General features: G+C 52.2%; 1 protein-coding gene across 6 annotated transcripts in view; it reads left to right on the top strand.

Moving 5' to 3' along the window:
- Positions 1-24021, top strand: part of DLG5 (discs large MAGUK scaffold protein 5) — a 119334-nt gene extending 95313 nt beyond the window's left edge. For all 6 annotated transcript variants that reach the window (XM_077895158.1, XM_077895157.1, XM_077895159.1 and 3 more), the window contains 15 exons: positions 755-867; positions 1502-1591; positions 1911-2061; positions 5684-5846; positions 5983-6116; positions 6783-6929; positions 8154-8337; positions 9170-9318; positions 10210-10380; positions 11216-11412; positions 18236-18379; positions 18609-18736; positions 19992-20101; positions 20751-20860; positions 22233-24021. In XM_077895158.1, the coding sequence (XP_077751284.1) occupies positions 755-867; positions 1502-1591; positions 1911-2061; positions 5684-5846; positions 5983-6116; positions 6783-6929; positions 8154-8337; positions 9170-9318; positions 10210-10380; positions 11216-11412; positions 18236-18379; positions 18609-18736; positions 19992-20101; positions 20751-20860; positions 22233-22336 (2095 nt within the window). In that variant the 3' untranslated portion in view covers positions 22337-24021. The remainder of the gene's footprint in view (positions 1-754; positions 868-1501; positions 1592-1910; positions 2062-5683; positions 5847-5982; positions 6117-6782; positions 6930-8153; positions 8338-9169; positions 9319-10209; positions 10381-11215; positions 11413-18235; positions 18380-18608; positions 18737-19991; positions 20102-20750; positions 20861-22232) is intronic.
- Positions 24022-27785: the final 3764 nt, after the last annotated feature.

The following is a 27785-nucleotide window of genomic DNA, read 5'->3' as shown; positions in this document are numbered from 1 at the left end:
AGAGTGGACTGGGTGGAGGGGAGGGCCCATGGAAGAGGGGAAGAGGGGGATGCTACCGAGATCGGGAGGCTGAGAGCCAGCTGCACAAGACCTAGGTGGAGTCCCCAGGAAGGCAGGCGTAGGAGCCACAGCCCAGATCCCTGGGAACAGTGGGCTGGGCTCCTGGGGCAGAGTCGGGAGCTTGGCCCAGGTGCCGTGAGTCAGGAGGAGAGCACAGGTTGTAGGGCACAGATCCTACGGCCATGATGCAGAGGTTGGGTTTTTGTTAGTCTAGGCTTTAGGTGGGGAAGAGATGTCTCATTACGCAGCGAGAAAAGGGCATCACTGGGTCTGATTGTAGACCCACCCGAGATGGGTGAAGCCTGGGCTCTGCGCTCCACTGTTCTTGGCAGCTGGCCTGAGTGAGGTGTGCAGGTCCCTGTCCATCCAGCCTCTCCCGCCCATCCTGGAGAAGAGGCTCCACTTCTCTGGGCCCCGGGTTCAGGGCCTGTTTTTCCCGGTGGAAGCCCTTGTGGAAGCCCTTGCTCCTGGTGAGGCCAGTCCAGTCCAGGGCTGAAGTAGATATGCCACTCCTCTACCTGCACAGCCCTTTCTCTGTGGGCGGGACCCTCGTTGGATGCTGCCTCTGAGCATGGCAGTCTGCTGTCCCCAGCTACCGGCAGGTGGCTTCTGTGGGCTCCGGGAGGCCTTGGCCCAGGCCGCCTCTAGCCCTGGTCTTCCTCCCAAGCACCTCACTTATGTGGTTCTCTTGCAGCGTCCAGCACCAGGGACGCCTGAGCCTGGACCTGAGCCACAGGTCTGGCAGCGACTACTCAGATATGAGAGCCTCCCACGGATCCAACTCTCTGCCCTCCAGCGCCCGCCTCGGTAATGGTGCCACTAGAGCCTTCTCACCGTAGCGGGGTACTAGCCTTGTTTCCCTCTCCACCTCCATCCTCATGGCCCCACCTCCATATCGCCTGCCCACACAGGCCCTTCCCTGCTTCCACGGCAGGGTGGCCCCATGCTGCCCAGAGAGCGTCTCCTTCGGCCTCTGTGTCTCTTAGGCTTTCCCGGCAGGCATACGGCTGTTCCAGGGAACTCCTTGGCCCACAAGCCTCACTCCCTGTCTCTGAGCCTGTCAGTGATTCTGGGGGTTTCTGTTCACTTGTGAGGAATGCAGCCCAGAGGCAGAGACTAGCAGTTGCCTGATAAAGAGACTCAGGTGGCGCCGCTTCCAGCCACTTGGGGTGGAGGCGGGCAGTCCCCTCTGTCACTTGGGGGCTAGGGTGAGATTTGTGTGACCCTGTTCTGTCCAGGCCTGCACGGTTCACTCAGATAACCGGGTGTTGAGCATCTGCTTTTCTTGACCATTTCACACATAGGCCCCCTTGGGGAGAAGTGGCAGGGCCTGCTTTGCACTTGTTGTGACTGCCTCTTCCCTAAGAGGCACTGACGTGGTGAAGGACTGAGGGTGGTGTTTATACCAGGCCTGAAGTTTTGTCCCCTCATGGCACCATAGGGTCTTCAAGCAACTTGCAGTTCAAGGCGGAACGCATTAAAATCCCGTCAACGCCAAGATACCCTCGGTCCATTGTGGGCTCTGATAGAGGTGAGAACTCACACCCCCGTCCTCGCCTGCTGGCTTGCTCTGGCCTCGTCGTTCAGCGTCTGGGCTCAGCGCGTAACCTCTTCCTCATCTCAGTCAGGCTGTGCGTGCTGGGTGAGCCCAGGCTCAGGCCTGGTGACGTGGGGCTAGACTAGGTAGAAAGGCTGCATGGAGCCCCGGCATCTGAATTCGAGGCCATACGGTGTGGCCGAGGCATGGAGCCACGTGCCTGGATCGCATCTCCATCTTGGCCTGGGCCACAAGGGAACGGAGATGTGAGATCGCAAAGCCCAAGTTGCTTTGCACCTTTGAACCTTTGCAGGTTCGTTGTCGCATTCGGAATGCAGCACGCCTCCACAGTCACCCCTAAACATCGACACCCTGTCCTCCTGTAGCCAGTCCCAGACCTCAGCCTCCACGTTGCCCAGAATTGCCGTCAACCCTGCGGCCCTCGGGGAACGGAGGAAGGACAGGTGAGCACGCCTAGGCATCTGTACCATGGGCACGGCAGTGGGCGACACATCCCTACAGTAGGCCAGGGCTTGGTGGAGGGAAGGGGCCTTGCTGGTAGAAGAAGCAGGCGTGTGGGAGGATTCCAAATGAGTCAATGCCAGGGTGAGACCGCTCTGCTTGGGGTCACTTGGCATTCTCTGGCGTGCTGCCCCAGCCTTTCACCAGGACCCCCTGCAGGTGATGGTGCCAGGAGGTGGGGTGCCCATAGACGGCGAGGTGAGGAGCAGGCTGGGCTCCTGCTGCAGAAGGTCCATGGGAGGTCCACGGGAGGGCTGAGCTGCAGCAAGTGACGCTGGGGACCACCTGGTGGTGAAGATGTGGTGGCACCATGCGCTGTTTCCCTGGCCCTGGATTAAGCACTTTCCATGTGAAAAGTTGTGAAATCCTCACAGCGACCCATGAGCATCATCGTCGTCATCATCATCATTGTCATCAGTTATCTTTTACAGATAAGGAAACTGAGGCCAGAGAGTTGGAGTAACTGGTCTAGGTCACATGCCTGGGGACTGGGCTGCCTTCCTTAGAATCAGGGCTCATTCTTATTCTTTGCTTTCTGGCTCCAGAACACACCTGTACCACTTGTCCCCTCCCAAGCTGTTTATCGTGAAATAAAATATGCATAGAAAAAAAGTATGTGAAGCATAAGAGTGTGGCTTAGCCATCTAGTCGTTCATTTTGAAATGTTGGCCAGTCTGCGGAGATTTCAGGTTAGCTTGAGGCTGGAATCAGTCCAGACGTGCCTCCTCTAAGGGGTCCCTCACTCCCTCTACAAGCTCTACACACCCCACCCACCTCTGTTGTTCTTCAGAGTAGAACTGACCAGATCGTATTTCTAGTTAAGAGGTCCTATCTCGATTATAAGTCTTCAGGAGATCTGATTAAACAGGAGCTTGCTTTTATTTAATCACTTAAAAGGAACAGGGCCACTCTTGTCCACTCAAATCCAGAATGCCGAGGGCCCTCATCGCTGTGAGCCGTGAAAGGAACCTTGCAGGGTGGGCTCTGTGTTAAGAAAATGATTTGAACTGAAACATCTGAACTTGTAAGACAACCTAACAACTCCCCGGACAACCAGCGAATATTAACTGGAACATAGAAGTTGCTCCTATACTATCTATAGGACAGTAGGGGATGCAGATGCAGTTCATGTGGCACATCTCACCCACGTGATGCGCCCCAAGTCCTGGGTCACTTCACCCCAGCTCAGGTCACTGAGGAGTGAGACCTTCCACCAACTCAGGCGGGTTCCTTAGAAGCAGAAAGGACCTTGACACCTGCCATCAGGTGTCCCCATAGTTAGCTTCCCGCAGCGTCCAGAGAACAGGGCCTGCTCTGGGAGAGGCAAGTGTCCGTGCTCCTGCCCTCACGGTGCTTCCTGTCCGGTCAGAGGCGTAGTTATCATGTGTGACCCGACTGAAGGAAAGACAGCTGCTTTCCCCCTGATTCTAAAGTACATTATCATGTAACTTCTCATTAGCAGAATCCAGAAAGATGAGGAAAGTAGAAAGAAGAAAAGTCACGTGTCATCTCCTCAGTTGCCCTTCCCCTTTTGCTAAGTGTATATGTGTGTATGTTTAAAGGCTTGTTTTATAATTTGCATCTTTTTGTACGTGAACACTCTCATTTCACGGTGTTTGTAATATCACAAAGCGTGCTTTTATAAACCTCTTTGACTACACAGCCTTATTCTGAGAAAACTTTTGTGCATGTTATAAGAAATTTATTTTTTTATTTTTTTTAAGATTTTTATTTACTTATTCATGACACACACACACAGAGGCAGAGACACAAGCAGAGGGAGAAGCAGGCTCCCCTCGGGGAGCCCGATGTGGGGACTCGATCCCAGGACCTCGGGATCACGACTAAGCCAAAGGCAGACGCTCAACCACTGAGCCACCCAGGTGCCGCTGTTAATAAGAGATTTAAATCGTTTAGAAGATCAGAAAGTAAGGATTGTCCCAAGTCCCCTCACCTGGAGGTGCCTTCATAGAAGGGTCCTTCATAGGAACCTCTCCATGCGTGATTGGCCATGCATCTTTGTACAGATTTATAGAAGTGAGATTACGCTCACCTGTCTGCTCACACATCTCTCCCTGCTGGTAAATCCTGATCCGTATCGTTCATAATGGCTTTGTATGACGCTTACTGGGATTCAGCTACCTGCTGCTTTATTGAGATAGATGTAGGTTTTGGAGGTGGAACACAGGAAGGGGTTTTCAGTGAGGACTGAGGAGCATCAGACTCAAAATGAGCTCTGCCTGCATCTGCCATGCTGTCCTTTAATGCCGGCTGGGGGTATGAGGACAGTGTGGGTTGCTGCTGGTTAAGGGTTCTTACGACTCCAAACTGCCTGGCACTGTGGTATGTGATGGGTCTGCAAGTTACAGGCCAGGGATAAGCGTCTGAGCCACAGGATCAGAGAGGGCCTTGCGGCATGAGTGAGTTTGGGAAGCAGAGAGAGGGTGGGAGAGGTGAAGGGACAAGTCAGAAGGATTTTCATCTCAGGCTGCCAGAGGACTAGGCCCTGGGTAATGGGTCCCAGGCTGAGGCTGAGTTTGAGAGATTGCTGTGCCTCTGGGTAGTGAGGGGTGGCGGGCAAGGAGGTAGCTCAGCAGCCTGCCGGCCCATCACCATGTGAGCTTGTCCCTACCCTCGTGCTCGGGAGGGCAGCCCAAGGATGGGTTGCTCCAGCTGGCTCCTCCCTCCGCCTTTGGCTGTAATTTTGTCCCGAGAGGAAGAGCTTAGGGCAGTGTGCAGCACAGTCCTCACGGGGCGGCTCAGCATCACCTGCGTGCCTTTCTGTCTGTTAGGTTCTAGGCGTCTGTCCTCCTTTTCTGAGCATCCCTCTTTTCTTTCTAACTTTTTGCACCTTCCAGGTGTCTCCACCACCACAGATCCCTCCTGAGACTGCCTGTGGCCACCAGGCCCAGGTTCTCCTCCCTGAGGAGTCTGAGGTTGGCCTGACATGAGGCCCCTGCCCGAGTGCCCTTGTGCCCCTGGCACGGTGGACAGCTTCCCCCCAGGCCAGCAAGTGCATGGTCCTCGCCTTGCTCCCAGCCTCCCCGCTCCCTTTTTAATGGCTTGGGTTTGCAGTGGCTTAATTTCCATGGTCATTGTACATTACTCTCTACTGGTAAATATAAAAACTGATACTGTATATCATTTCTTCTGGGTGACTATCATCCCAGGAACCACTTCTTTTCCTCCTGGGGCATCCTGAAACCCCACCAGGGTTTGTGGATAGCACATTTTGTTGTGGCAACTCCTCTCGTATTATGAAACTTTGTGCTTTCTCCCTGCCTGTCAGTGTTTATAGTTTATAAGGACCATTCTTTGTGTCTTTGGGGCTGGGTGCTTCTGTGGTCATTGGGGGGTGTTGTGTTTGTATTGCATGAGGTTCTGGGAATATGTATCACTGCCATACAGAGGTGGGGGTCATCACATTCCCATCCAGCTGTGTCATTAGAGGAGCATCTGGCGGTCCCCGCCCCTTTCTGCGTAGCTGGTTGCATGTCTGACCTCCGATTTGCCCCAAACCTTTCCATTGTGTCCGAGTCCCCACACTGTTGGCTCTCTTCCAAGGCCCTATGTGGAGGAGCCACGCCATGTCAAGCTGCAGAAGGGCTCGGAGCCACTGGGCATCTCCATCGTGAGTGGAGAGAAAGGCGGGGTCTACGTCTCCAAGGTGACAGGGGGGAGCATCGCTCACCAAGCTGGCCTTGAGTACGGGGATCAGTTACTTGAGGTAGGCGAGAACTGCCCCTCCGCACTGCATCCTTCTCTCCTACCTCTCCCCTGCTCCTCCCTTCTTCGGGAATGCTGTGCTCCCCCCCGTCCCCAGCTCCTGTGACATCACTGAGTGTGCTCTGGATGTTTCCTAGTTCAACGGCATAAACCTGCGGAGTGCCACGGAGCAGCAGGCCCGGCTCATCATCGGGCAGCAGTGTGACACTATCACCATCCTGGCCCAGTACAATCCACACATGCACCAGCTCAGCAGCCACTCTCGGTCCAGGTGAGGGCCTGGGCCTCCCCAGGGGGGCCATCTGGGCCGGGGGAGGACAGATGGTGCAGCCAGGGTGCCAGCTGTGAGTTCTGGCCATTCAGCTGCCCTAAGAGGAGAGGTGGCCAGCCCTGCATTTTGGAAAAAACACATATAGGAGGAGGAAGATGCGAAGTAGGATACCTGAGGTGTGGGGTGTGGAAGCACGCAGAGCAAGAAGCCCCCCGACAGGTGTGTGGAGCCAGGAACTGAGGCCCTGAGGGTGGGATTCTCACGCAGAGTGTCCTCACACGCTGTCTGTATCTGCCCCTGAGCTGTGGGTTGCCAGGCGTGTGAGAGAAGGGGGAGACGTGCCCCGCCATGCAGCGCTGCACAGCTCAGCGAAAGGACAAGATGTACAACAGAGGAAGAGGGACAGTGAGTGTGTGGGCCTCCAGGCCGACACCTGAATTCAGAGAGGATCCCCAAGTTGAGGACAGGTGAGGGGGAGAGGACAGGCCGATCCTGCAGGGTCAGCGACCTGAGTCCAAGCTCCCAAGACGTCTGCTCTTCTCGGGGCTCGGAGCCATGTGACCCAGTCCCTGTTCAGAGCCCAGCCCTGGTCACCACCCGAGGGGGTGGCCATGGACAGCCGAGGACTGTGAGCCACTCCTTATTCCTCCTGACCTCCATTCCCAGCTCCCACCTGGACCCTGCCAGTACTCACGCCGCTCTCCAGGGCAGCAGTGCCCCCACCCCGGAGCATCCCTCTGTCATTGACCCGCTGATGGAGCAGGATGAGGGCCCTGGCACCCCCCAGGCCAAGCAGAGCACCCCCAGTTCCAGGTCAGCAAATCCGTGCCGTGAGCCTCCCATCTGTGCGCCCTGGCCCAGGGGGGTGGGAGGGTGGGCGGCCATGGCTGTGGCCCCAACTCATCCTGCTGCCGTCACCTGGGCTGCAGGCCATATAGCAGGTGTCAGGATTTGGGGTGGGAAGCATGCCATTCCTTTTTTCCTCTCACCCTCCTGCCCTTTCTCACTTTCTTGTTTTTTCTCTCTCTCTCTTTTTTTTTCTCATTGACTTGTTCTTAGCTCTGCCTCTCTCCTTTTCTCCTCTTTTTCTCAGTTACTCGTTTTCTCACTCTGTCTTTAGACAGAATTCCACAGTCACCACCCAGCCAGGCCCTGGGCTGTGGCCACCATCAGCAGTCGCCCCCAGGGAGCTCCAGGTTTAGAGGGTGACAGGCAAGTGTCCAGGCGTGTGCAGCACGTGCTGGGAGGGCCAGTACAGGCCACGACGGAGCAGTCAGCGAGAGTGTGGCAGGGAGCAGTGACAGTTAAGTCAACGCGTTCAGGGTGAGCAGGGGTCAGCTGTGCATACGGTGGGTGTGGAGAGAGGTCAGGAGGAGGCAGGCACGCAGCAGCCATCCTGTCATCCTGGACAGAGCTGTTTCCTTGGCCAGGGAATGTAGCCAGCCCTGTGCTCTTTGCCCTGGATCCGTCACATTGGGACTTGCCCGCCGGAGTCACAGCTGGCCTGTCCCCTGAGGTCCCCTCATCAGTCCCTGTCACCGTCCTATTTCCTCTTCCCAGCGTGCTTGCCTGTGTCTCCCTTGCTGCTTTGTGAGTTCCTTGACGGCACGCGGCCCCCTCTTCATGCTTAAGCACAGTCCCTGGGCCAGAGAAGCTGCTCTGCAAACCTTGCCAAGTGGTCTGTGGTGCCCTGGACTGTGAGGCCAGCTCTAACTTTTCTTAGGCAGAGCAGGGTTAGGAGAACAAGTGCAGTCCAGCTGGGAAGAGAGGCCGCCTATGGCACTCGACTGACAGCTGGGCCAGAAAGCAGGGGCATTTATTTCTGTTCGATCCCCCGCTGGCTCTCTCAGCTGGGGCCATGTTTTCACCTCGACAAACCTCAGCATCCAGCCCGTACACTAAGTCGCTAGAACCAGAGCCCAGATGGGACACCAGGAGACCTCAGAGGAAAACTGTCAGGGCGTTAGGGACTCTGTAGTCTTTGACACCCAGCTCGCTGCCGTGTGTGATTGAGGGACTTTATTTTCGTTCCTGAAGGATGGTGGGAGATGCCAACAAGAAGACTCCAGAGCCACGCGTGGTCTTCATCAAAAAGTCCCAGCTGGAGCTTGGAGTCCATTTATGTGGAGGGAACCTGCACGGGGTGTTTGTGGCTGAGGTGGAGGATGACAGTCCTGCCAAGGGCCCTGACGGCCTTGTGGTGGGGGACCTCATCCTCGAGGTGAGTTCTGAGCAGCCGGTGGCACGGGAGGCAGAGAGCACGGCCTCCTGCCTGGTGCCCCTGTTGGTGTTGAATGCTGCCAGGACCCTCGGGGTGGATCATAGGGCCCTGGTGACAGGAGGGAATTGGGAGGGAGAATGCTCTGCCATGTCAGCAGCAGGGCTGTGCTCTCATGGAGGGGCCCCCTTTTCCCTGGGTCTCCTGTTGAGGGGCAAGGGGACTTCACAGGAATTCAAAGACACAAGTAGCTTTTATTTTTAATTATTATTTTTTATTTAAATTCCATTTGCTAACATGTCCTATAACACCCGGTGCTCATCCCATCACATGCCCTCCTCGGTGCCCGGCACCCAGTCACCCCATCCCCCCACTACCTCCCCTTCCACAACTCTTTGTTTCCCAGAGTCAGAAGCCTCTCCTGGTTTGTCTCCCTCTCTGATGTCTCCCCACCCAGTTTCCCCCCCTTTCCTTATGGTCCCTTTCACTCTTTCTTATATTCCCCATAGGAGTGAAACCATAAGATGATTGTCCTTCTCCGACTGACTTATTTCACTCAGTGTAATACCTTCCAGTTCCATCCACGAAAGACAGAAATAGCTTCAACAAGATGAAGTGCTGTGTTTTCATAGCCCTAACTTGCTGGGAGATTAGCACAGGGTTTCTCGTGGGAGAAGCTGTTGGGGGCAGAGGACTCAGCCTTACCTGCAGAGGCGAGGCAGGCAGATTCCCGGTTAAGGGGATCTTAAATCTGCCTTCTCCCCCTACTGCCCTGTCAGGGTGCCTAAGCCGTCTGGCTTCTGCCCTCTGACCTCAGTCCCCTGTCCTCTGGCAGTATGGCAGTCTGGATGTGCGCAACAGGACAGTGGAGGAGGTCTACGTGGAGATGCTGAAGCCCAAGGACAGTGTCCGTCTCAAGGTGCAGTACCGCCCTGAGGAGTTCACCAAGGTCAAGGGTCTGCCTGGCGACAGCTTCTACATCAGGTACCAGGGGCTAGGAGTTCCAGGGATTCGGGGCCAGGGGAGGGGCTTCCTCAGGAGACTGGTCCTGGTGAGTGTCTCTGCAACAGAGAGAGTGAGACCATGGTCCTTGTTGCATGGGCCCCAAGCCACGTGCTCACAGAGAGATGCATGTGACTTAGGAAAACTTCACTTGAGGACTTGTAGGACCACATAGGGCTCCCTATTTAGGGTTTGGGGCTTGGGAAATTTTGAGGCTGCAGAGCCCCATTTTCCTGTGCACTGTGCTCCTCTCCTGGTCTGCCCCGATCCATGGCTGCAGATCGTCTGCAGGGTGTGTGAGTGTCAAGGCATGCACGTGCCCAAAGTGCAGTAGGACTTGTGTGCAGGCCAGCCCAGCCACCAGGTGTTTTCTAGAGGGGCTCTAGCTTCCTTCGTGTTTCCTAAGTTCTGAGGCCACAGAAAGGAAAAAGCACTAATCAGTTGTGTACTGTGAGATACGGTCTCTGTCTCTAGGCCACCCTCCTTGGTAGGAGATGAGATTTCCATCCTGAGGAGTTTCCCTTCTGTAGGAACCGTTGACCTTGACTCGGGAGATAAAGGCCCGTTTGGAAGGCGGGATATGGTTCTGGTCCTTGGCAAGAAGTTCTTTATCCGATGGGTGTGAGGCAGCCCTCATTGCCGGGGAGCCTCAGTCTCAGGGGAGGCAAGACAACTTTGTTCCGTTACTGAAGCTGAGGCTCCCTTCTTTGGGAACTGCCTCCAGGATGGGAGAGGTGGGTCCTGATTGTGGTCCGGGGAAAGCGCAGAGCAGGAGAGCTGTCCCAGGAGACTGGCTGCCAAAGTGTGTGGCTGGTTGGTCCTCCACAGCCCAGAGCCCCCTCCTGATCCGGTTCCCTCTGTCACCTGCTCCAGGGCCCTGTACGACCGGCTGGCGGAGGTGGAGCATGAGCTGAGCTTTAAGAAAGATGACATCCTCTACGTTGATGACACCTTGCCTCAGGGTACCTTTGGGTCCTGGATGGCCTGGCAGCTAGATGAGAACGCCCAGAAGATGCAGCGTGGGCAGATCCCCAGCAAATACGTGTAAGTGGCCATGTCTGGGCTTGGAGGGGGCGGCACCAGCCCTGGGGCTGTCCCACAGGATCAGGGCTCACGCTGCCGTGCACGCTGGCTTCTGGTCTGCACGCTTCGCCCCAACTGCTTGTCCAGGAAGCTGCTCCTAGCGCAGTTCAGTGCCGCCCATAGGTCAGTGCTACACGGGAGCATGGTGGCAACTTAGGAAATGCAACTTTTTAATTTTTAACAGATTAATTGAGATACACTCATATACCATGCAGTTCACCTGAAGTGTCCAATTCGGTGGCTTTCAGTGTACTCCGAGCTGTGTGCCACCATCCATCCCCGTGTCATTTCAGAGCACTCTCCTCAGCTCAGAAGCGGTCCTGCCCCTGTTAGCTTTCCCATCGGCCTTTCTGTCTCTCCTGCCCCCTCCCACCGGAGGCAGCCCCGACTCTACCTCTGTCCCTGTAGATGTCCCTGTTCTGGGCTTTCCTGTGAATGTGGCCTTCTGAGCCTGCTCTCTGGCGCTTGGCATAGCATTTTCAAGGTTATTCCATGTCGGTGTGCATCCATGTTTCGCTCCTTTTTGTGGCAGGAAGCCCCGCTTGTCATGACACCAGGTGAAGGCTGTCTTAGCACTTCCATTTGACACTCACCTGAGTACAAATTTTTCCGCTCTGCAAGCGTCCCCCACAGCAGTGGTACCAAGGGGTCCTCAGTGGTGTGGGTGGGTGGAGTAACCAAGAGATCTGTCGAGGAGCATTGGAGGAGTCTGGGGTCCTGGCGGAGCAGGACGGGGTGTGTGGGAAATGCTCAATCACTAGGCCCTTCTCAGGACCACCCTTCCCTGTGACCACAGGATGGACCAAGAATTCTCCAGGAGACTCAGCATGTCTGAGGTCAAAGATGACAACAACGCCGCAAAGACACTGTCGGCGGCTGCACGCAGATCCTTCTTTCGAAGGAAGCATAAGCACAAACGCAGCGGGTCCAAAGATGGGAAAGACCTCCTTGCCCTGGACACCTTTTCCAACGACACCATTCCACTCTTTGAAGGCAAGTGGCTGAGCTCACTTTTCCAGCGGCTCTCAGAATTAGGTTTGCCATTGACACTGGCTTAGGCAAGATAGAGGTCCACCCTGCTTTTGCATAGGAGTCCTTGTCTCGATCGGGGTGGTCGTTGTCCTCAGGGGCTGCCGTCTGCAGGGCACGGCTTCCATGGTCAGCACATGACATTGCAGCTCCAACTATCAGATCATATTCAGTCAGCAGGAAAGGAGGATGGGGCAAAGTGTGCAGTTGAGTGTGCCTCTTTAAACCACTTACTTGGGAGTCCCACCCTGCGACATCTCCTCACATCTCACTGGCCACTGGCATCTGCAGGGTTTCAGCTGGCGCAGTGCTGCCCTCAGTACCCTAGGTTCTATAGGAGGGAAGAAAGGAAGGATGGGTACTGGATGGGCAGAAGCAGTCTCTGCACAACGCGTTGCTTCTCGTTTCTTCTGGGGTTATTATGGGCTGTTTGGGGATGACCAAGAGCCACCAGTCTCTGCAGATCTTTGGCCTTCTCTGGCTTCACTCCTGTGTCCACGAATGATTCTTACAAGATCTCCCCGGGCTAGGCACTGCACCAGGGCCGGAGTGGCATATTAGGGAGTATTAGACGTCCCCTGGCAGATTGCCCTTGTGGAGTGGGTACTTTTGTCCTGTAAAGCAGGAGGCTCTTGTGACCGCTGCTCATGGGGTTGCTGGTGTGTGTCCAGCATTCTAGAATGTTGCCCTCCCAGGCAGGCAGGCGACAAAGGGTGGGCAACAAGAGCTGATGATCGGACAGCTGGTTTCTTCCTTCCCTGCTCCCATTTTTATTGTTTAAATTAAGGCCCTGGCGCTGGGAGTTGAGTGTACCCCACCCTCGTTCGGGGCCCATTGTCACTCTGTCAGGACACAGAAGGCAAACCCCAGCCAGTAGGTCCACATCTGTTTCTATATGGCCTGGAGCTAAGAATGGATGTTTACATGTTTAAACGTAATGTAAGAATGTCTTCAGGTGCAGACACCTTTTGGCAATAACAATTGCTTGTTTTTGTTGTTTTTTTCCTTTCTGCAAAAAAAATGCCATTGGGATTTTCAGAGGGATTGCGTTGAATCTATAGATTGATTTGAGTAGTGTGGACATTTTAATAATATCGAGTCTCCCAGTTCACGAGCACAGGATGTCTTTCCATGTATTTGTACCTTTTTTGATTTTTTTTTTTTTCAGTATTATGTAGTTTGCAGTTTACAGATCTTTTACCTCCTTGGTTAGGTGTATTCCTAAGTATTTTATCCTCTGTGATGCTATAGTAAGTGGGTTTGTTTTCTTCACTTCTTTTTCGGAGTGGACATTGTTAGTGTGTAGGAATGAAACTGATTTTTGCATGTTTTGATTTTGTATCCTGAAACTTTGCCGAACTCATTAGTTCTAACAGGGTATGTGTGTGTGTGTGTGTGTGTTCTCTTGGGTTTTTACATCAAGATCATGTCATCTGTAAGCATAATTGTACTACTTATTTTCCACAGGGGATGCCTTCTTTCTTTTTCTTGTCTAATTGCCCTGGCTGCGATTTCCAGTACAGTGTGAGATAGTAGCGGAAAGTGTGGGCATCCTTGCCTTTGTTTCTGATGTTAGATGGACAGCTTCCTGTCTCTTGCCATTGAATATGACATTACGGGTTTTTCATATATGGCTAGTGTTTCACATATGTTCAAGTAGTTTCCTTCCATTCCTACTTTGTGGAGTATTTTGATCATGAAGGGGTATTTAATTTCATCAGATGCTTTTTCTGTGTCAGCTGAGATGATCATGTGGTCCTTCATTTTGTTAATATGGTCCATGATGCTGATTGATCTTCGTATGTTAAGAACCATCCTTTCGGGGATCTCTGGGTGGCTCAGGGGTTTAGCACCTGCCTTCGGCCCAGGGGCGTGATCCTGGAGTCCCGGGATCGAGTCTCACATCGGGCTCCCTGCATGGGGCCTGCTTCTCCCTCTGCCTGTGTCTCTGCCTGTCTCTCTCTCTGTGTCTCTCATGAATAAATAAATAAATAATCTTTTTTTTTTTTTTTTTTAAAGAACCATCCTTTCATTCTAGGTATAAATCCCACTTGATCGTGGCATATGATCCTTTTCATGTGTTGCTGAATTCAGTTTGCGAATATTTTGTTGAGGATTTTTGCTTCTACGTTCATCAGGGATATTGGTCTACAGTTTGCTTATTGTGTCTTAGGATGAATTTGGAAGTGTCCCCTCCTCTTCAATTTTTGGAAGATTTTGAAGAGGACTCGTATTAATTTTTTAAGTGTTTGGTAGACTTCTCTGGTGAAGAAGCCATCTTGTCCTGGGCTTTTTCTTGCGGGGAAGTTTTCTATAACTTGCTGTCTCCTTGCTTGGTATAGCTCTCTTCAGCTTTTTTTGTTTGTTTGTTTGTTTGTTTTAATTTCTTCATGATGTAGTCGTGATAACAGTCTATGTTTCTAGGAATTTATCATTCCTTCCAGGTTGTCTGGTTTACTTACATGTTAATTGTTTGTAGTTTGCTATAAGCTGTGAAGTCCTTATTATGTCCCTTTCTTCTTATTTCAGTGATTTAAGGCTTCTCTCCATTTTTCTTCATTATTCTACCTAAAAGTTTGTAAATGTTGTTGATCTTTTCAAAAAACCAACTCTTGGTTTCATTGATATATTTTCTTTCTAATTGTTTTTCTATTCTCTATCTCTGCTCTTTATTCTTTCCTTCTGCTAATTTTGTGTTTAGTTTGTTCTTTTTTCCCCACCAGATTCCTCCAAGTGTGAAGTTAGGTTGTTGATTTCCTTTTTCTCAACATCAGCGTTTTTACCACTACAAACATCCCTCATAATACTGCCTTTGCTGCATCCTCTAAGTGTCCGTATGCTGTGGTTTTATTTTCATTTGTCTCCAGAAATGTCCTGAGTTGTCCTCTTTTTTTTTTTTTTTTTTCCTTGGACTCCTTGGTGGTTTGAACATGAGTTGTTTAATTTCCATGCAGTGTCTATTTCCCTGTTTTCCTTTTGTTGTTGATTTCTAGTTTCTTTCCTTTGTAGTCAGAAAAGATACTTTGCATAGTTTCAGTCCTCTTAAGTTTGTTTTGTAGCTGAACAAGTGGTCTGTCCTGCGAGTGCCCCCCAGCACTTGAAAAGAGTGTGTACTCTGCTGTTGCCGAGTGGGCTGTTGTGTGCACGTCCGTGAGGTCCATCTGGTCCACACGCTGCTTTTCCCTTCTTTTCTCTGTGGTGGTTTTGAAGTGCCTGGGCATACTGTGTTGCTGTCTGTTTCTCCCTTCAGTTCTGTCACGTATTTGGGAACTCTAGCTTAAGGTGCATGTGTCTTTATAATTGTTGACTCTTTTTGGAGAATTGACCCTTTTATCATTATGTAATGTCCTTCTTTGTCTCTTGTGACAGTTTCTGCCTAAAAATCTATTTGGTCTGCTGGAACTGTGGCCATTCTGTTCTCATTAGATTCCTAATTGCATGAAATATCTTTATTCTTTCACTTTGATTAGCCCATGTGTGTCCTTAGATCTAAAGTGAGTTTCCCTTAGCATGTAGCCGGATCTTGTTTATTCATCTGTTTAACCAATCCTTTCACATTTAAAGTAATTACTGATGTGGGAGGACTTGAGTTGTTTTCTGTAGGTCCTGTAACTTTTTTTGTCCATCTTTTCCTAACCTTGCTGCCATCTGTTGTGCTATGCTGGGTTTTGTTCTGTGGTTTTGGGGTTTTTTTGGTAGCAACAGGTTTTGATTCCCTTCTCATGTCCTGTTGTGTAAATTTCATAGATATTTTCTTTTTGGTTACTATTGCAATTATGTAAAACATCTTAAAATTATAACAGTCCATTTTATTATTATTTTTTTAAGTAGGCTCCATTCCCCACATTGGTCTCCATGCTGGAGACTCTGAGCTCCTGAGATCTCATGACCCTGAGATCAAGACCTGAGCAGAGATCAAGAGTTGGATGCTTAACCAACTGAGCCACCCAGGCACCCTGTAACAGTCTGTTTTAAACTGATAACAACTTAATTTGTCTCATATAAAAATTCCATGTTACACCTCAGTGTCTCCCTCCCCTTTATGTTGTTGAGGACACCTATTACCTTTTATATCAATGTATATATTAGCATAGATTTATAATTACTTTTGTGCCGTTGCTTTTAAATATCTGCACCAAATTTAAAAGTGACTTAAGTACCTATATTATGTTACTGCCAGATTCTCTATTTAAATGTACAGTTATCCTTCCCAGGGAGTTTTGTATTTTTGCTGGTTGGATTTAATGACTTGTGAGATGCTCTGTAGCTCTCTAATTCTGTAATTATGAGGACTTCCAATGAAGCAGATTGTTGAGGGAGGAATGGGAATCTTCTAAATTGGTATCCCACTGCGTGGAATGTTAATAGTTGTTAGAGGAGAATACGATTCTTGCTCCAGTAAGTCAAAGGCATAGTGACTTACTGTCCACGCAGAGGGAAATGGATGAAGAGAAGCAACGTATCCATGTGTGCGAGGTTCAGAAAGAATACAGGAGAGCTGTATGAATCAACAGGGATGCGTTCCAGAAACATAACATGGAGTGAGAGGAGGGACACATGTTTACATTATTAGGTCGTTTTTGTTGAACACATGCACAAAGCATATTTTGTAGTCTTTTTGGAGTATATAAAAAATCAACATGTGAGAATCGCAAATATCTGAAAGGATATACTTCCAGGTCCTAATAGTGGTGATGAGGAGGCTGGTGGGGGGACCAGGAGGGCTTGGAGAAGAGGCGTCAGAGAAGCCGTTTGACTTTCCCTGTAACATTCGATTTTTAAGAGAGATGATGTGTCCAATTTCTCCTGGAGGAAGTCCTTGGCCCTGAGACTCCTCAGAGGCTTTAATCAGAAATACACAGGAGTTTCTGGATGGTAGAGGTGGCCACCAAACCCTTCCCTGCAGACCAGACCAGAACAGATCAGCTGGCCACCAGGTTGAGAAACGCTGCATAGAAGGTCGTGTAGGTGTATGTGGGTCGTCATCAGTCCTAAAAAAGTAAATTCGTGTGTAGGTGTGGGTGAGGGAAGAGGGAGACCGTTCACTTCCTGCTCAGTTCTGTCCAGGATCTTGGTCCACGTGGAGCCCAGCCGGCACCTGGCACCACACTGTCCAGGCGCAGCCCTGCCTCTGGCTGTTGTGCCCAAGATCGCGAATCCGAGAAACCACCGAGGAGCCGACACCGATGCAAACACACGAGGGTTTATTTACAAGTTCGAGCTTGGGTCCAAGTATACCCAACACAGCGGAGCAGGGACTTGGACCCCGAGACTAAGAGGCGTAGCAGCTTTATAGGGGCCAGTGGCCCATGGGATACACAGAAAGTTGCACAGTCATGTCGGTCCACACACAGGTGGCCAACTGAATGACATCTTACCTATAGTATCCATTTGAGCTGGCCTATTACTTTGGTCAGAATCGGCGCGCAGTTTGGTGCCAAAACTGCGGGGTTACATTGTTGTGAGCCGATTTCCGATTAGGGTGTGCCCAGCGGCTTGACTAGAGTGGGGCAGCGCCTTAAGCAATAAGCAGGTCGTGTGGGGGTCACACAGGAGGTGGCAGGTGCAGCACAAAATGGAGTTAGTCCTACTCTGCTTGTCCAGGGGTAGGGGATTTTTGTTAAATTTCCTGGGTCCCACGCTGGCCCCTCCTTCTGTCCCCAGTCAGGCCTGGCCGCACAGCTTGTGTGCAGCCTTCCAGGCCGGGCCTTTCCTTGCCCTTTCCCCTTGGCCACTTCAGCCCCACCATCCTGCTGTGCTCGGCCAGGGGCGCAGCTCCATTGCACCCCTCCTGGGCCTGCTGCCAGTCTCTTCATCTTCGGGCCGCACAGTATTTGTTTAACCCCTGCTGCTCCCTGGGATTTCTTGTTCTGTTGCCTGGAGTTGTGAGCAGCTCTTGGCGTGGTCATTGGGCCTTTTCACGAGGTGCTGTCTTGTGACACCGGTTAGACTTGTTTTGTATTCTTTCCAAAGTGTTTCCGAGGTGCCAACGTGGTGCCTGATACTGATTTTAAGCCGTCTCTTTCTGCAAGGACTTTTTTCATTCACTTGGGGAAGTGGAGGTGTCCTACACAGATCACCTGGGACACCTTGGTTTGACACCTGGAACTGAGACCAGATGAGAGTAGCCAAAGTGTAATTTCTCTACTATGTAAAAGTCCCAGCTGATCTGTGGTTCCAGGAAGGCAGCTCCATTCTGGGGATCCTCCAGGGACCCAAGTCCCTTCAGTCTTTTAGCTCTGTCATTTTTCTAAAGGTTATCCTCATCAGCAGGGTCAGAGGTGGCTGAGCACCCCAGGTCTTGTCCTTTTCAGCCCCTGGGAAAGGGGTGAGGAAGTGGGAGCTTCACCTCTGCTAACTGCTCAGGCAGGTCTGGGTCATGTGAGCATACCTACCTGCCGGGGAGGTTGCAATTCTAGGAAGCAGAGCATGGGTAGTCGGGGCGAGGGGAGCAGGCCCAGGACAAGTGAGGAAGACTTTGGGCAGAAGGAAGGGCTAAAATGACGGTTCTAGACTGGCTGTATTGGGTGTTTGCAGAGCAGGGACACTTGTGCTGGACTCCAGGAGTGACCATGCCCTGGTCTGCCTAGGACGTAGGGACTCAGCCCTAAACTTGGGCAGGCCCCAGGTGAACTGTGCTAAGCTGCTCACCCTACCTGGCTCTGGATTTGTGGACTGAGGGGTGGACCTGCCTGGGGTGAGCACATGAGGGCAGCAGTGGGTCCCCGGCCTCTCTCCCTCCCTCTGCTCCAGGTGAGTGCCTGTGACACTGCTCCTCTCTCCTCAGATTCAGTGAGCCTCGCCTATCAGCGGGTCCAGAAAGTAGACTGCACCTCCCTGAGGCCTGTCCTGATTCTGGGGCCTTTACTGGACGTGGTGAAGGAAATGCTGGTGAATGAGGCACCCAGCAAGTTCTGCAGATGCCCCCTCGGTAAGGGGCACCCTCTGTGCCTGTTGGACTATGTCCTCCCATCTCCCAGGGCTGGGCCCATGGTGTCTCAGAGCCCTTCTGACCCAGGTCATGTTAGCAGGTGCCTTCTGTTTCTTTCTCTGGAAGGAAGGACAGCAGGACAGCTCTTCTGCAGTGCTCTTCCCTAGAATGTGCCATGACGGCTCACCATGCCAGGGGGCGTCCTCATTCCTGTGTCTGTGCTTTGCAGAGGTGATGAAGGCCTCCCAGCAGGCCATCGAGCGGGGCGTCAAAGACTGCCTGTTTGTCGACTACAAGCGGAGGAGTGGCCATTTCGACGTGACCACAGTGGCTTCCATAAAGGAGATCACAGAAAAGGTACCTGTTGCTTAGACCAAGGATTAGGGTTTGAGCCTTTGGGATTGGACCTCCAGTGCCTCTGGACCTCTGCCCTATGCGTCTGTCTCCTGGGCCTTCTGTGAGCTCGCCTGTGACCTTAGTCCAAGTTAGCCTTTATCGGGGTTTGCCCCCTTTGCTTCTGTGTGGTTCCACTGTCATAAACGGTCTGCCAGTCCCTGTGCATGCGTCACCCCTTTCCCTCTGAGGACTCGGGATCTGATGAGAGCTTTGAACTCTAGGAAAGCCCCCACATGGGGGGTTCTACAACAGGGTCCTGCATCTGCTCAGCGTGTATGCGGAACTTTATGTGGGCCTTATTCTAGGGACAGGGCACCCACCTTTCCACTTTTCAGGGCTCCTGTCTCTGAAAGAGTTAAGAGCGTTTCCATGTGTCTTTAGGCTCTGGAACGTACTGGGGTCCATTTGCCAGGGAGCATGAGAAAAAGTGGGGAAATCTGTAGTGTATTAGAAAAGCTGCTGAGGGTGTACTCCTCGGGCTCGTCCTTCTCAGGGCGCTCATTTCACCTCGAAAGGCTCTGGTTTGCTCCTCCCTGGATGAGGGAGGTGGCTTCTGACAGCTGTGAGTGTGGATCGCCCAGAGGAAGCGGATGCACTCCAGCTAGGTGTGCCCCAGGAAGTTAGAAAGCCAGCCCACGGCCAGGCTCCCACAGTGGAGCTTTCAGGGATCAGGGGCAGCCGCACAGGGTGCCCATGGTCTGTCTATGGCTCACACTCCTGCTGGAGGCTGCGGGGACCCTGGGGCATTTCAGTCACAGCCACACACGGCACAGTCCCCTTCCCTGGGCAGGCCCTGCTGTCTGCACATCTTCATTGGCTCAGTCTGACAGAAGTGAGGCTTCTGAGGCCGGGCTGGGCAGGGCTTGGAGATGTTCCCTGGGTCTGCAGAGGCAGGAAAGGCTGGCTGGGGATGGGCCGTCCAGACCCCGCTCCGCCCTGGCTCTGGCCTTGGCCACCATCAGACTCGACAGCTTGCATGGAGAGGTTCTCTGGAGTAAAGCTCTCCGCGGCTTCCTCCTGCACGGTCTTCACAGTAGACTGGTCCTGCTGCCTCACTCATGGGGAGGGCCTCACGGGCTCGTTTATACGGTGGGGTGGAGCAGCGTGGGAGATAGGTTGGCCCCGTCAGTGGCAGAGACCAGCGGGAGGTGTCCTCAGAAGGACTCCAGTGTTTCTAGGGCCCGGGCCCTGACTCCTCATTCATCATCCCCTTTAGAACCGGCACTGTCTCCTGGACATCGCCCCCCATGCCATCGAGCGGCTGCACCACATGCACATCTACCCCATTGTCATCTTCATCCACTACAAGAGCGCCAAACACATCAAGTAGGTGACGGGCTCCGGGGGAGGGGGGGCCTTGGTGGCGATGGGGCTGCTGGCTCAGACACCGGGGCAGTGGGGTGGGCGTGGAAGGATGAGATGGGCAGTAGGTGCAGGAACCCTCCCCATCCCACGCTCATTCAGGTGGTGCTAACCAGGCACAGTCCTGCTCCCCACCACCCTTTGCCCTGTGTGATGCCGCACGTTCCTAAGTAGTGCAGCTTTGTCCGCGTCACTCCCTGTGCATCTTGTCCCCCTTTCTCCTTCTCCTGCCTCTCAGCGGGGGCTCACAAGGACGCAGCAACTAGGTGACCAGCTGGGTCCAGGTCTGCGAGAAGCTGGCTTGGGATGTGATGAGCCTTTACTGTCACGGAGCTCCAGTTTCTGTACTGGTTGGGCCGACAGCTTGTCAAGGCCCCCTCCGCTTTACCTCTCTGTGCTTCCAAGCTTCTGGTACCTGTACCTGGGGGCCAGCTGAGGTGCCTGCCTTCCCCTCTCCTGCCCAGAGCTCCCCATGGGGCCTGCAGGCCATTGCTGTGCTTTATGACAGCAGCGCCTGGGGCCCTGTTGATGGAGGTCCTGTTACTCTGGACAAAGGAAGGAGGAGGGCCTGGGGAGGTGAGACGCTCAGCCTGCTTCTCTGGATGTCTGACAGGGAGCAGAGAGACCCCATCTACCTGAAGGACAAGGTGACTCAGAGGCATTCCAAAGAGCAGTTTGAGACAGCTCAGAAGATCGAACAGGAGTACAGTAGGTACTTCACAGGTAGGTGCGCCTCTGGCCTGGAGGAAGTGCAGGCAGCGGGGAGGGACGCAGGCTAACGGGAGACGTCGGTACTAGCCCACACTTCCTGGATGCCGGCCAGTGCTGCTGCCGCCACTTGCATCACAGCTGTTCTGCTGGCAGGTGCAGGGCAAATAAAATACATCAGGAGTGTTATAGGTTGACAAGTAAAGTTCCCTGCTTTCAGCCTCATGTCATGATCTGGCCCCGTCCCCCAGATTTCTCCCCATCTGTCTCCCGGCACCAGTGCTGTGCAAGAGAGCTCTCAGGGCCCTCTGGTATAGCCATAGAGTTTGGTGAAGAAAAAGCTCCACTCCTAACAGCTTAGGTCTTTGAAAGACAGCAAACCAAAAGAAGCATGGCTCCAATCTGTTGGCTGCCATTGTACTTTGTGGCTTTCAACCTCTGATAAATCAGTTATTTGTAGGGGGGTTAACAACACTGGGGTCAGAGAGGCAGGGACAGTGATTTTAATTCACTGGTAGAGACTGTTAGCATCTAGTTTCCTGTGTCTCAGGCAAAAACAGTTGGTCTCAAAAACCAAGCTTGGAGCTTCTCTGTATGTGTGAGTTTTAATCTCTAATCCATCGTAAGCCAGTATCAGCCAAATATATTAATAATTACTAGAGAAATGAAAAATTAAAAACTTAACAAAATATAAGCTTTTGACTTTTTATTAGTTTCAACAGACATAAAATTACTCTTGTCACATTTCCACAGCAGTTTCTAAGCGCCCCCTATTTCTGTCCATACCTTGTGGCAGGCGGTCCGGGCGTGTTCAGTCTCCCGGCCCTGTTCCGTGGGGCACACAGGGAGCCTGGGCTAGTATCTCCAGGACCCATGTTGTGTTGAAGGCCTGCAGAGCAGGGCTGGGCCATAGCTGGGACATGTCATCTTGCTTGGGAAGCGCTGGCTCCTTAAACTCCTTGTTTTCTGGGGAAGCCGGCTACCATTGGGCCATCACTGCATAACCCCAGACTGCTTTCCAGGGTGCCAGACGCCCCCTTGGAAGACTGGGAAGACCCAGCGCGGGGCGTGCAGTTAATGCGAGTGGTCAGATCCTGATCGTCCCTGTTACAGGGGCTCCAAAACCTGACAAAATTTAACCCCAGCCTTCATGTGAGCCCACGTTGTCAGTATCCTACCGAACAGCTGAGCAGAGGGACAGATAAAAAGCCAAAGTTATTTGCACTTGACTCTTACTTTTCTTCCCCGATTTCTTGCTGATGGAAGAGAGCGAGGAAGGCAGGCCAAGTAGCTCCCATCAGGAAACCTAAACAGGTGTATTTTATTTGCCTGCATCCTGGGGTCTGACTCTGAGCTCAGTGATGTGTGTTTGGGGGCTCTTTTGCAGGGGTCATCCAGGGAGGAGCCCTGTCGAGCATTTGCACTCAAATCTTGGCAATGGTCAATCAAGAACAAAATAAGGTCCTGTGGATTCCAGCCTGCCCGCTGTAGAAGGGTGCCATTGCCATGCCGGGAGTGGCTGCGGCTTGTCTGCCGGCCTAAACGTCTGGCCCAGCTCCTTCTTAGCGATTGAAAGTCCACGTCTATCTGTATATAAACACAGAGGGGAAGGATCCACGCACATGGACTCCAGAAGCACCCCCTCTGTAGCTCGAGGGCCACAGGTGAACGGGATCCGGGCTCAGGCCAGAAGACTGTTCCTCTCACACATGTGCTTTAAGACAAAGCAAAAAAAAAAAAACCACAAAAGACTTTTGATAGAGGGGTTCAACACCACCCTTTCTTTAGCCAGCTCACCAGAGATGCTGCAAAGAGAACCTTTCAGATCACAAGTTTACAAGCCTTTTCTAAGTATTGGTTGTTTATGTTTACTTGAACGGCTCCATGTTGCCGGTGCCCAGCCCTGCCCTCCCCTGTCAACGTCCCGTGTTGCTTTGGTGTTGGGTTTCGTTCCTGCTTTCAGCAAAACAACTCTGGAACCTCGCTGGGGGCCACTCTGCTCTGGGAGGTTCTTGTCAGTGGGACCAGGGCTTCAAGACACTTCCCGCTCCCCGGTGGCACCTCTCCTGGAAGGACACCGTGACGGCAGGGGCTCAGACGTGCTGTGGTAGCAGGACCAGTGCCTTTGTGGGGCGGAGGCACCAGCGGCCGTGTCCTCCCCTCCTGCGCCAGGAAGGCCACTTGGGCGTCTTGCAAGCTTGCAGGCTTTGTCTCCTGCCCTCCGTGTCCTCTCATTTCTTCTCTGTCTGCTATTGTTACGTCCGCCTGCTACCTGGGCCGTCCGGGCTCCCTGAGGTCACCGCCGTGCCGTTGTCCTGGGCAGGGTGTTAACCAAGGGCTGGCACGTGCCACTGGGTCCTCCTTAGCTTCTGTAAATAGTGACCGCTTTTTCAGTGCAATTTTTGCAGGGTAATTCTTAAACTCCATAGACGGGGGCAGGCACACCAGCTCTCTCTGATGGGAAGATGCTCATGTTTCAGACTGGGAACTGCGAGCTCTTAGGGGAAGTGTCATGATGAGTGTCCCCGCTCTCAGAAGCTGGGGATCTAGTCTCGGTGACAGCACTCCTGGCATAAACAGTACCCCACAAGGACGTCTTTGGGGTTTTGTTTTTGGGAATTTTTTTTTTTTTTTTTTTTTTTTTTGCACTTCTGATGCTGGATATCTCTGGCTGAAGATTTGATGTGGTTCCTCCTTAAACTGTGCGTCCTGTTAATAAATAGGTACTGTACTGGGCTCCGTGTGTCACTGGGGTAGGACCTATATTTTAATACTGTTCCTAACATTTCATTTTACTAGCAAGAAATCTTTGATTTCATTTTATTCTTTGTAATTCTAGACACTAGATTGTAGCGTAGCTGACATTTTTTTTTTTTTAAAGGGATCTATTTTCTTGCACAGGTGTTCACAGAGATGTGTGTCAGTCCTCAGCTCTGCCCTTCATTTCACAGGTACACGCCTTCCTCTAGCTCAGACCACCAACAGACGGTGGGCTGGCTGGGGGCCTGCTCGGCGCCCTCGGGGCTGCGTCTCTGAGCCGTGGCCCGGGCGGGACTGTGATGGTACAGTGTGCACAGGTACTGTTCTGACAGACTGGGATTTTCTGTACTAAAACCTTACTTTGTATCAAAAGTTAAACAGACTTTAGTACAACAAATAAAGGTCAATTTCTGTAACTTGTCATGAAGATACCTGTTTTAAAATTGGCTTCCCGTGTGTTCCCTGCCCCCGCCCCCAGCTCTCTCTCATTCCTAAGTGGGAGTCTGCTTTCTATTTATTTTTTTTTTAATTTATTTTTTATTGGTGTTCAATTTACTAACATACAGAATAACCCCCACTGCCCGTCACCCATTCACTCCCACCCCCCGCCCTCCTCCCCTTCCACCACCCCTAGTTCGTTTCCCAGAGTTAGCAGTCTTTACGTTCTGTCTCCCTTTCTGATATTTCCCACACATTTCTTCTCCCTTCCCTTATATATTCCCTTTCACTATTATTTATATTCCCCAAATGAATGAGAACATATAATGTTTGTCCTTCACCGACTGACTTACTTCACTCAGCATAATACTCTCCAGTTCCATCCACGTTGAAGCAAATGGTGGGTATTTGTCATTTCTAATAGCTGAGGAATATTCCATTGTATACATAAACCACATCTTCTTTATCCATTCATCTTTCGTTGGACACCGAGGCTCCTTCCACAGTTTGGCTATCGTGGCCATTGCTGCTATAAACATCGGGGTGCAGGTGTCCCGGCGTTTCATTGCATGTGTATCTTTGGGGTAAATCCCCAACAGTGCAATTGCTGGGTCGTAGGGCAGGTCTATTTTTAACTGTTTGAGGAACCTCCACACAGTTTTCCAGAGTGGGAGCCTGCTTTCCTGCCCTGCAGTGTGTAGCTGGATCGGCTGCCGTGAGAGGTTCTTCCCAGCGCTCGTGATACTCGGGAGCCCCTTCTACCTGCTGCATCAACGCCTCCGACTCCTCCCTTCCCTCCCATGTGTCCGTTCTGTCCCTCCATACACCCAGCAAAGTGTGGATGGTGGTTGCAGCCAGGCAGTTGATCTGTGTTGAGATTCGGATCCTCCCCTCAGGTGCTTATATTCAGGGCTGTGAAGAGCAAAAGGGATTTGAAGGACGCTAGGATCCCCTGATGTTCACAATCAGAGTCCTATCTGCAAGGGGGTGAGGACCAGGTTGGGCCCGCAGCGGGAAGAAGGCCTTGCCTGGCATGGGGGCTGCATTGTGATCCCACCCAGCGTCGCAGGACCATGAAGGCTCTCTGGAATTCCAGGCTGGCAGGAAGCCCAGACTGGCCTCATTAAATGCCCCGAGTTGGGGTCAGGGAAGAGTCCTTCTCCTCCTCTGGTCTCTTTGCCTGGGGTAGGTGGGGGCACAGTGCTAGAGAAAAGCCTCATGCTGCAGCAGTGACTTGGCCAATAGGGGCAGACTTGGGGTTCATGCCTCCTCAGTCCTTTCCTGCTGGGTGGAGGTTCCCTTGTGCACCTGCAGTCTTGGCCTCACCTGTAGCCACAGGACTCACAGGGCCATAGGGGCTGGTGCAGCTGGCTGAGGCCCAGGGCACAACCCTCTTGCCCACGTGCACCCAGCCATTCGGCTGCCCACACTTCCTCGCCAGCCCAGAGCCAGTGCTGACCCGAGAGGGGCAAATGGGGCGGCAGCTACTTGTCTTAGGCATGGGTTCTTTTCACGAGCCCAGTTATGCCAAAACCTTAAAGTTTTGCACATGCAGCTTTATGAGTGACCTTTTCTTCTTTTAGACTTTCACATGTTTTCTATAGGAAACTTGGTTTTCTTTCATAATTAAAAGGAATGGAAAAAAAATGTCTCTTTTAAAAATGGAGGCCAGCTAAGTTGCTAGAATCACAAACTGTTTCTGGAGCTGCCAAGTAGCATTGAGGGAATTCCTGCTTGTTTCCAAGCCATGCTGAAACTGGGACAGGGGAGAGGTGCACAGGAAGATCGGTCTCTGCCCTGAGTTGGCATCTGTCTCATGCAGGCTCAGATCCTTCTGGAAAGGCAGAGGTGACTTTTAGTTCCAGCCGTGAGGCCTTGGACAGATCATGCTCGTGGGCTCAGCACCTGGCCATTGAAGGTAGTGCAGACTAGATAATCTCTAAGGCCCCTTCCCTTGCTGACATCTGGGATAGGGGTGAGGAATGGGACTTCAGCGGAACCCCAGCTCTGGGGAGCCTTTCCAGAGGCTGGAGGAGCCCTTCAATACCTCATGTTTAGGAGTGAAAACCAAAAGGGACTGGAGTAGGAGCCGAGCGCTGGCCCAGAGGCTCAGGCTGGTGCAGAGGAGCTGGTGCAAGGAAGCAGCACTGCTGCCCGCCTTGGATGGACAGGGCAGGGGTCACCTGGGTCAGATACTCAAATATTCACTGTGAGCAAGGACTGGCACAGGTGCTGGGGGCATCGAGGCCACTGCTGTCACACACACCAGGTCCTCAATGTCTGGCAGAAACGTGGTCAGAGGGCTTGGGCTGCTCTTGTCCATTTGCACGCTGACTACAGCATCATCTGGACTCTGCCAGCAAGCCAAGGACGCTTCCCTGGGATGGAGCGCCGGTCTGGAGAGCAGGAAGCTTGTCAGCTCACGTCAAGACAAACTGAGTGGCAATGAAGAATGTGCACCAGGGTCACTTGATGTTTTCCTCTTGCTGAGCCACACCAAGCCAGAGAGCCTGGTGCTAACAGCCCTTCGCGTCTCCGTCTCAAGTCCCTGCCCCAAAGCAGACTTGTTGCTCATGAAGTCTGGCAGCAGCTCTCCCAGTTTCCTGGGGATTTTCACCATTTCTTTCTTTGGTTCTCCTCTCTCTCTTTGGCTGTCCTGCATCCTGTGCCACTTGTGAGGGGAAATTCTCAATCCCTGTTGGGAATGCTTTCTCCCCAGGAGGATGACTTACTTGGTTTACCTTCTCCCAACACTGTCTTCGAGAAAAGTTCTGCATTAAGAAAAAAGGAGCCGTCCATATGCCCCACAGTTTACAGATTGGTACACCTGGGTGGTTGGGAGGCGGGGGTGGGGGTGGGGGTGGCGTTGATGCCAGAAGCCCAGATGACAAAGCCTGCATCGACACCCGCCGTTGGGTGTGTCCCTCTTCCTGGGGCTTCGGTTATTTGTGTGTTGGATGCTGGCCTGGGTCCAGCATTTCTGACCTCCATTCTGTCCTTCCACTGTGCCTTCATGGAGGTTTACTCAACGTCACCCTTCAGTGCCCTCTGATGAATTCTCATCTTTGGTATCATGTCTTTAATTTCCAAGAACTCTTTATTCTCTGAATGTCCATCTTTGTGTCATTCTGTATTTGTCTCCTGGGTGTGATGTTTTAACTGAAGATTTTTTTTTTCCTTTGTCCTTTCATATACATCTAATTTCTCCACCCCCACCCCCAATTTGTCCTGATCTCAGTCTTGCACATCAGAGGATTGGGCCTCAGGTGTCTCTGATTCCCCGGAGGAGTCCTTTGGGCCCCGACCAGGAGGGTTGGCCTGGCAGCAGGTGTGCAGCCGTTGTTGGGGAAAGGCTGGCACTGTGCAGTCAGCATTCAATATGGCAGCAGCACAAGGCCGTTTACTCCTGTTTTCAGTGGGGGACCAATCCTCTGCTCTGTCCAGAAATCCTCTCTCACACTCTCCAGGGAGAAAACTTCCTGACTTCTGACAACATGAGTGAGATGCAGGAGCCCTGCAGCTTCCAGTCTAGAAACAGGTCTCTCTCTGGCCTTCCTGAATTCCTCATTTAAGCCATTCTCTCCACCTCAAGTTCTAGAAGGCGCAATGCCACAGTTCCTTGCTTTCCAGGATTCCTTGCTTTCTCATGTTTCAGGATTTGGCAGGCACAGGTCGGGTACATAACTTGGCACTGGTCTGTCTCCTTTTCATCTTTTTTTTTAAGATTATTTGAGAGAGAGAG

This window comes from Canis aureus, chromosome 4 (genome assembly GCF_053574225.1).
Source record: "Canis aureus isolate CA01 chromosome 4, VMU_Caureus_v.1.0, whole genome shotgun sequence".
NCBI lineage: Eukaryota > Metazoa > Chordata > Mammalia > Carnivora > Canidae > Canis > Canis aureus.
The sequence above is the reverse complement of the archived record's forward strand: the minus strand, read 5'-3'. Positions and strand labels throughout refer to the sequence as shown.